This window comes from Eutrema salsugineum, unplaced genomic scaffold (assembly GCF_000478725.1).
Source record: "Eutrema salsugineum unplaced genomic scaffold, Eutsalg1_0 scaffold_16, whole genome shotgun sequence".
In the NCBI taxonomy this organism is placed as follows: Eukaryota; Viridiplantae; Streptophyta; class Magnoliopsida; order Brassicales; family Brassicaceae; genus Eutrema; species Eutrema salsugineum.
This window is the reverse complement of record NW_006256858.1, coordinates 4,362,805-4,370,315: the sequence shown is the minus strand read 5'-3', so window position 1 is coordinate 4,370,315 and position 7,511 is coordinate 4,362,805. Positions and strand designations below refer to the sequence as shown.

Sequence of the window (7,511 nt, the reverse complement as noted above, 5' to 3'; positions counted from 1 at the left end):
GTAACTGTATTTTAGTCTGAAATGAAATTACTGTTCAAAAAAGTAAATTAGTATTTTGAAAAGTATAATCTTAAAAAAAAAATTACAAATATATCGAGTATTTCTTTTCTAGTATAAATAGGTGGGTTCAGTTCTTGTAAGATAATATGAGTTAATAAGTAAATAAAGAAATCTATTCACCAAAAAAAAAGTAAATAAAGAAATCTCACACCTATCACTTGAGAAAATGCAGATGGAAATCGTCTCTCTGTTCTTGCCCTTTTGCTTCTTCTTATCTTGTTTCTTGATCTTTAATACGGCAAGATTTCAACGGAGATCTTCCCAAGCTGCCACGCTGCCTCCTGGACCTCCAAGGTTACCGATTATAGGAAACATTCACCAAGTCGGTGAACACCCACACCGCTCATTCGCGGACCTCTCTAAAACATATGGACCAATCATGAGTCTAAAGCTTGGAAGTTTAAACACAGTGATCGTAACTTCACCAGAAGCTGCTAGAGAGGTTCTAAGAACACACGACCAAATCTTGTCTGCCCGTAACTCCCCTAACTCGATTCGGTCCATCAATCACCACAAAGTTTCCGTTGCCTGGATGGATCCTTCGTCGACTCGTTGGAGGTATAATTTTTCTATGAATTTTTTTTTGTTTATTTTTCTCGAGTTTTGCTTCTAAAAAGTGGATTGTTTCGATCAAATGCATGCATATAGCTGTATTTGTCTTGGCGGTTAGTAGTTTATACTATTTTCTTTACATTTTAAGAAAGAAAAGACGCTATAGTTATAATTACGTTTTAAATTATAAACGGAAACTAAATACAGTACCATAGTCTATTATTTTCAGTTGTAGTATTTGCGTTTGCCTTATTTTAGATAAAAAAAATATTTATATTTTATATATAAACAACAATTACTAGATATATCTAAAACATATTAGTTCACTTTGTACTCAAATTCAAATTTAGTATAAAATTTAAACGAAAAACAAAACAAAAAAAAATCAAATTTAGTAAGTTGTAAGTTGTAACCTTAAAAAAAAAGTTATAGAAGAAACCCGAATTTTAGTTAGCAAAGGTATACGCAAAATGATTGCATTTAGTGATTACTTTTCTCTAAATGTGTTTATACTGAAACTTTGTAAACGTAATAATTAACCTGATAATTATAGACCTTCAAAACATTAATGTCAAACGCAACAATGACCGTTTAATATAGACAGTAATAAATCGTTGGTTATGTTTTGTTTCAGACTGTTGAGAAAACTATCGGCGACTCATCTGTTCTCCCCGCAGCGTATTGAATCCACTAAGGCTCTGCGGATGAAGAAGGTGCAAGAGCTTATGAGCTTCATGGATGAAAGCAGCGAGAGAGAAGAAGCTGTTGATATTTCTCGAGCATCTTTCATCACAACTCTTAATATCATATCGAACATTCTATTTTCGGTTGATCTCGGTAGCTACGGCTCGAAAAATTCAAATGGATTTCAGGACTCAGTGATTGGAGCCATGGAAGCTGCTGGGAGTCCAGATCTTGCTAACTTCTTCCCGTTTCTTGGGTTTCTTGACCTGCAAGGTAATAGGAAGAAGATGAAGCTTTGTACAGAGAGGTTGTTTAAGGTTTTCCGAGGGTTCATTGATGCTAAAACCGCGGAAAAATCATTGCGGGATAATCCAAAAGATGTCTCATACAGAGATTTTGTTGATGCGCTTCTCGATCTCACCCTAGGGGATGAAGCAGAACTCAACATTAACGATATTGAACACCTTCTCTTGGTAAGGAAATCGTTGTCAATTAAGTTTGTGTTAATTTTTAATAATCCTAGTATATGTCAAAGTAAGATTCAATTTTATAAAAAGACATTTTTAAAGCTATGTTTTGAGATGGAATTGCATGAAGGTTATATATTGATCTGAAATGTTGAGCTCTCTTATATGTGATTGTATGTCAGGATATGTTTATAGCAGGCACGGATACAAGCTCAAGTACCCTAGAGTGGGCAATGGCAGAGTTACTTAATAACCCTAAAACGATGGCCAAAGCTCAAGCCGAGATAGAACGTATGGTAGGCCAAAACGGTGTCGTTCAAGAGCCTGATATAACAGAATTGACATATCTACAAGCGGTTGTGAAAGAAACTCTCCGTTTGCACCCACCTGTTCCTCTTCTCCTCCCACGAAAAGCGGAAACCGATGTAGAAGTTTTTGGATTCCTTGTGCCGAAAGACACTCAAGTTTTGGTGGACGTGTGGGCTATAGGACGAGACCCTAACGTGTGGGAGAATCCAAACGTGTTCGAGCCAGAGAGGTTTTTGGGAAAAGAGATTGATGTGAAAGGTAGAGATTATGAGCTTACACCGTTTGGGGCTGGACGGAGAATTTGCCCGGGATTGCCTTTGGCTACGAAGATAGTGTCTCTTATGCTTGCTTCTCTTCTTCATTCTTTTGACTGGAAGCTTCCAAACGGCGCTGTTTCGGACATGGATGAGACTTTTGGTGTTACCTTGCACAAGACCAATCCGTTACATGCCGCTCCCATAAAAAAACGTGCCATTAATTAACCATTTGAAATAGTTTTTTTTTGTTGGGTTAATAATGTTGATATGTATTCGAAAAATAAAGTTATTTTATAATATTTTTCTTTTTATTGTATGAAAGAATGAATAATAATTTCACACAAAGCAGCGGTTGTTTGGTTTAAGTTGTTTGCGAGTTATTACTTTCTGGATTGGGTGGAAACTCTAAATCTAATAGTTGGCTAAAAAGTTATTAATGTTTCTACATCAAGAATCCAGAATTTGATTTTCACAGATGAATGAAAACAAACTTATAAAGAAATTTTTAGCATAATACAAGTAGAACTATTTATCGTCATCATAGATTTTTGTGGAGTCTTGCAGAGCGAATAACATTATTTATTGTAGAATTATCTTTGTAATAATTTTTTTTATTAGTGTAAAGAAAATTTTTGGATTGCATTTGGTAGTTTTAAATTTTATATTTTTAAAAAATAATTTAAAGTTTATCCCACAAACTACTGACCTTATAATTAAAAAAAAAAAAATCATCTCAATTCTCAAACGCTCTATTCTTGGTTGTAACTTGCAAGATTTTCTTCTCATGAGATGGTCAAGCTTTGACCAGACGGTTCGAGCTTGGATCATTGGCCGCTCTCAATTTAAAGAAATCATGGGAGAGATCTATCATCTTCCCTCTTCATCTTAAAAAAGGCAGTTGCAAGAATCAAAATCGCTCTCATAAAACTTATAACAAGAACTTTGCACAAACAATCAAATACATTAGCACACCATAGAACATATCTCATCGGGGAAGCACGTAATACAGCTCCGGGATAAAAAAAAAAAAAAAAGACAGTTGCAAGAATCGTCTGATGCTTTAGTTCTTCGATTGTTAGGTGAGCGAACCGGTAAGCGACATAGATTTCTCATGGTTTCGGTTTTGAAGTTTCTTCTAACCGAACCGGTTCGCTCCAATCATGCAAACAATGTAATACGTTTTCTGTAATTAGTTTATGGTTAGTCCTTTTAAGTATCTGTAAATTAAAATCCGGATTAGCCAAAGAGGAAAAAGTCAAAAGTCAAAAGTCAAACTAACTCGTAAGAAATCAGGGACCGTCTAGAATTTTCAACTTATTAAAAGCTACACCTTGGTCCATTTACTCTAGTCTATTCTATTGAAAGCAAATAATGTTTTTTGTCAAATAAATTATTTTTCAGCCGTTATATCACATCCGTTTACAAATTATATGGACCAATTAATTAATTCCTGTATCTGATTTCGGTTGAATGTCTTTATTAAAAGTGTACTTAAAATCTAATCAGAGCCCTTACATAAATGGTACAAACATGAAACAAAACATGAAACAAAACATGAAACAAAACATGAAAAAATTTCAACCCAACGGCTTTCCGTCGCCGTTTGGTTATCTACAACGCTTTTCTCAACTAGCCGTTTAACGGACGTTATCTTACCAAGCTCCAAAGCTCCGGTTCGTACAAACCGAACCTCTTTTCAATGCGCCTATACACGTATTGTGTATGAGATATTTTTATACACACGCGCTCCCATTAATAAATAGATTGGATTAATGTTTATCTGATTTTTTTTTTTTCTTTCAGACCGAACACGGAAAGAAAACAAACACAAATTTTAAGAGTTTCATTTGAGCTTCAAGGTTCCAGATTTTCGAAAGAGCTTATCTTTTTTTTTTGTTTTCTTCCTTCGATTCGAGAATCATTTCTAGGTAATGTTGATTTTCCCTCGATTATTATACTCTTCTATAGGGTTATATTGTTCAAATTTTGTCTTCTACGATTGGATTTTCTCATTTGTTGAATATTAGGGTTTCATTCTGCAGATCGAATCATACCTGTCTCTCTTTCTGTTTGTTTCTAGAATTTGGGGCTTTTCCGATTTGGATTTTTGCTGATTCCTGGGAAATTTCGAAGCATCACAAACCCTTGTTTTACGCGTTTCCATAATAGTTCTTTGTTTTATTTTGTGGAAATTTTCCTGTAATTAGATATTTTCAGTGATATTGTTAGGTTATCAAATGTTCTCATTTTAAAGGATGCTTTTTTATTTTTGGTTTTAAAGTGTTGGAGCTTCTTGTTACAGATCAACAACATTTTATCATTTGGTGCTTCTTAGTTTAAAGTATGGCCGATCATTTGAGTTTATGTACCGATCGTCTCATAACGGCTGAGAGCTTGAAGTCAGAAATAGAATCTGAGTCATCAGATTCTTCTGGAGAAAGCTCAAGGCCTCAAGGCACAGACTTGGCTTCTTCATCTGTGCATGAAACGGAGGAAGTTAGGGAGTACTATGCTGTTGCGGAAGAGGAACCCTTTCTCCAATCTGTTGTTGAGTGCCGTATTTGCCAGGAGGAAGATACCACTAAGAACCTCGAGGCTCCTTGTGCTTGTAATGGCAGTTTGAAGGTAAAAATTATGTGACTTTTTATAAGTCAGATTCGTTGTGTTTCATTGTTCTTTGTTTTTGATGGTATTGGTTTGTAAATTTCTCTTGGATTTTGATTATGCAGTATGCGCACCGCAAGTGTGTTCAGCGTTGGTGTAATGAGAAAGGGGACATAACCTGCGAAATATGTCACCAGGTGATTAATCTCTCATACTCTGCTGCTATCTTTATGTTAATTTACCAATCTAATTTCATAAATTTACGGCACCACAAATGCAAATGAGATTTTAACTTTTGGATGGTTAAATTGACCCATTCCTCTATTTATATTGTTTGTATCTACATGGCTTATCTCTCTCTGCTAAAGGCTGTATCTTTATGTCAATATGTTGATCTAAGCACATAGCTTTCAAGGCACTACAATTGCAAATATTGTTTCACTCTTGGATGAAGAAATGAACAAATAAACAAACGAAAATGCTGTAGTTACTATATTACTTACCTCTCCTCGATTTGAGGTTTTGATTGTTTCTTTTGTGTACTTATTGGGACTGTTCTATGTTAGCTTAGAATGGTTCGTCTTTTTTATCGCTGCTCAATTGCTTGTTTATTAACTACAAGGTAATGTTCTAAAAAGTTCTTGTTTTCTACCTTGACAAACAGCCTTATCAACCTGGTTATACAGCTCCTCCACCTCCTCCTTCTGATGAAACTATAATTCACATCGGGTAAGTTTTATGAATCTATGTTTTGTGGCGCTTTACTGATTATCCATAACCATTTATAACAAACTGATATCTTCTAAATAATACCATCAGCTTAATAAAAAGTAATGACCTGTGTCTCTCGTCCATTTTCTTTAGTTTATACATTTAATTACATCTTACATCATAATTTGTTGTGGTAGATATCGATAAGTAACATTATTCATGTAATATTCTGAAATGTGGTTTACTTATTGGTAACATCACTAGAAAGATAGTACTACTGAGAAATCTTCATATCTATATAGATTTCCTTGCTTTTTTAATGTTGGATTGTTAGGAAGTTTTCTCTTTTTGTGATTATCTCCTTTATTCTGGATCCTTATTGTCTCTCTCGACTTGTTTATGTTATTTGAAAACGCATCTTGTAGTGACGATTGGGAGAACGGAGTTCCTTTGGACTTGAGCGACCCACGAATCCTGGCAATGGCTGCAGCAGAACGCCATTTCTTGGAAGCTGACTATGACGAGTACAATGAGTCTAACTCAAGCGGAGCTGCCTTTTGTCGCTCTGCTGCTCTCATCGTAAGCTTACTCTTCTCAATCATCTTGTCGAGAATATCAATCTTCAACACTAACTCATTACTAAATGCTTGCATTCTACTTCTGTAATGGCAGCTAATGGCGCTTTTACTGTTACGAGATGCGCTAAACCTCACAACTAACCCTGATGACGAGGACGATCCAACTGCTTTCTTCTCTGTATGAACATCTTTACTTACTTACTTCTCTGAATACACTTCATTGTGTTTCTTGTTAATGTTTGATTATAATTCCTTTTGTTTTTGCTCTGTTTGGTTTCAACAGCTTTTCCTTCTTCGAGCCGCCGGTTTTCTCCTCCCATGTTACATCATGGCATGGGCCATCGGTATACTACAACGCCGGAGGCAAAGACAGGTGTGATGAACACAACAAAAAATCTCTTGCATAAACTCTGTTAATGTTGTAAATGCCTTCAATCTAACAGACACTGGACCGGTTTTGTTTTCTATGATAGCAGGAAGCAGCGGCTCTAGCTGCAGCAGAAGTTGCTTTCATGATACATGGTGGTGTGCCTCAACGCAGGGGACTTCACTTCGCTGTTGCACCGGAGCCACCGATCTCCAACCCAACACCAGTCTGATCCTTCCCGGCAATGATTCTCCGGTAAGACTACAAGACAAAAAAACCCTGAGAACTTGGTTGTAAGAACTTTCCACCTACTACTATTATGCGTCTTCAACCTGTTATCCTCGTACGTTTATGTTCTCCGAGTCTGTTAATGTTTACTTCTCTTCTCCCAAATGTTGACACAGAGCTCTCACTGCACTATGTACAGTCTTATTGTTATTATGATTATTTTTCTTCATGAACATTTCTCAAAGAAACAAGACAGATTAGTATGGAGACTAGGAACAAGCAAATAAGTTTTGATTGAATGAACACACGCAAGATTCAAATGTAGTATGTAACATCATGAACAATTCTTTAAGAAACAAGAAAGGAGAGGACTTAGTTGTTGTTCTTAACAATCCCTGTCATTATAAACCTTCATGACTGTTGAAACCAATTGACTTTGATGTTTGGTATAACCATGATTAGCTCCTTGAAAAACTTCCAGCTTATGGTTTGGTATGATCTTAGCAAACTCCTTGGCATCTCCCACTGGTATTACCTTATCATCCGATCCATGAACCCATGAACCATCAAGACTCTGCATTCTTTGTTAATCTTGAGGCAAGACTCATGCATATAAGTGTTTAACCTATTGGGCTTTTCTAAACTCATATCCAAATCTCTTAATTAATATGATATTGTCCGTTTTGGGCCCAAC

General features: G+C 35.8%; 2 protein-coding genes across 4 annotated transcripts; both read left to right on the top strand.

Annotated features, from left to right (window-relative positions):
* The first annotated feature begins 205 nt into the window (after window positions 1-205).
* On the top strand, window positions 206-2,671 carry LOC18020876 (cytochrome P450 76C4). The gene is made up of 3 exons (XM_006404304.2): window positions 206-618; window positions 1,247-1,769; window positions 1,946-2,671. Exons 1-3 carry the CDS (start codon window positions 227-229, stop codon window positions 2,552-2,554), a joined length of 1,524 nt encoding a protein of 507 aa, XP_006404367.2. The 5' UTR covers window positions 206-226; the 3' UTR covers window positions 2,555-2,671.
* A 1,397-nt stretch (window positions 2,672-4,068) lies between these two features.
* Window positions 4,069-7,052, top strand: LOC18020947. Of its 3 annotated transcripts, none has more exons than XM_024158004.1 (8): window positions 4,069-4,257; window positions 4,632-4,954; window positions 5,059-5,130; window positions 5,598-5,662; window positions 6,070-6,223; window positions 6,317-6,400; window positions 6,506-6,595; window positions 6,699-7,052. In XM_024158004.1, exons 2-8 carry the CDS (start codon window positions 4,673-4,675, stop codon window positions 6,819-6,821), a joined length of 870 nt encoding a protein of 289 aa, XP_024013772.1. In that variant the 5' UTR covers window positions 4,069-4,257; window positions 4,632-4,672; the 3' UTR covers window positions 6,822-7,052. The 3 variants fall into 3 exon arrangements, with proteins under 3 accessions (XP_024013772.1, XP_024013771.1, XP_006404365.1); XM_024158003.1 differs by having other exon boundaries at window positions 6,696-7,052; XM_006404302.2 differs by lacking the exon at window positions 4,069-4,257 and having other exon boundaries at window positions 4,611-4,954; window positions 6,696-7,052.
* The last annotated feature ends 459 nt before the right edge of the window (window positions 7,053-7,511 follow it).

Bases quoted from the DNA above. Each gene is read 5' to 3' on its own strand.
- LOC18020876 (XM_006404304.2), top strand. From the start codon at position 227: ATGCAGATGGAAATCGTCTCTCTGTTCTTGCCCTTTTGCTTCTTCTTA. The intron at 619-1,246 runs GTATAATTTTTC...GTTTTGTTTCAG, and splicing joins CCTTCGTCGACTCGTTGGAG to ACTGTTGAGAAAACTATCGG. The intron at 1,770-1,945 runs GTAAGGAAATCG...ATTGTATGTCAG, and splicing joins ATATTGAACACCTTCTCTTG to GATATGTTTATAGCAGGCAC.
- LOC18020947 (XM_024158003.1), top strand. From the start codon at position 4,673: ATGGCCGATCATTTGAGTTTATGTACCGATCGTCTCATAACGGCTGAG. The intron at 4,955-5,058 runs GTAAAAATTATG...TTGATTATGCAG, and splicing joins CTTGTAATGGCAGTTTGAAG to TATGCGCACCGCAAGTGTGT. The intron at 5,663-6,069 runs GTAAGTTTTATG...CGCATCTTGTAG, and splicing joins GAAACTATAATTCACATCGG to TGACGATTGGGAGAACGGAG.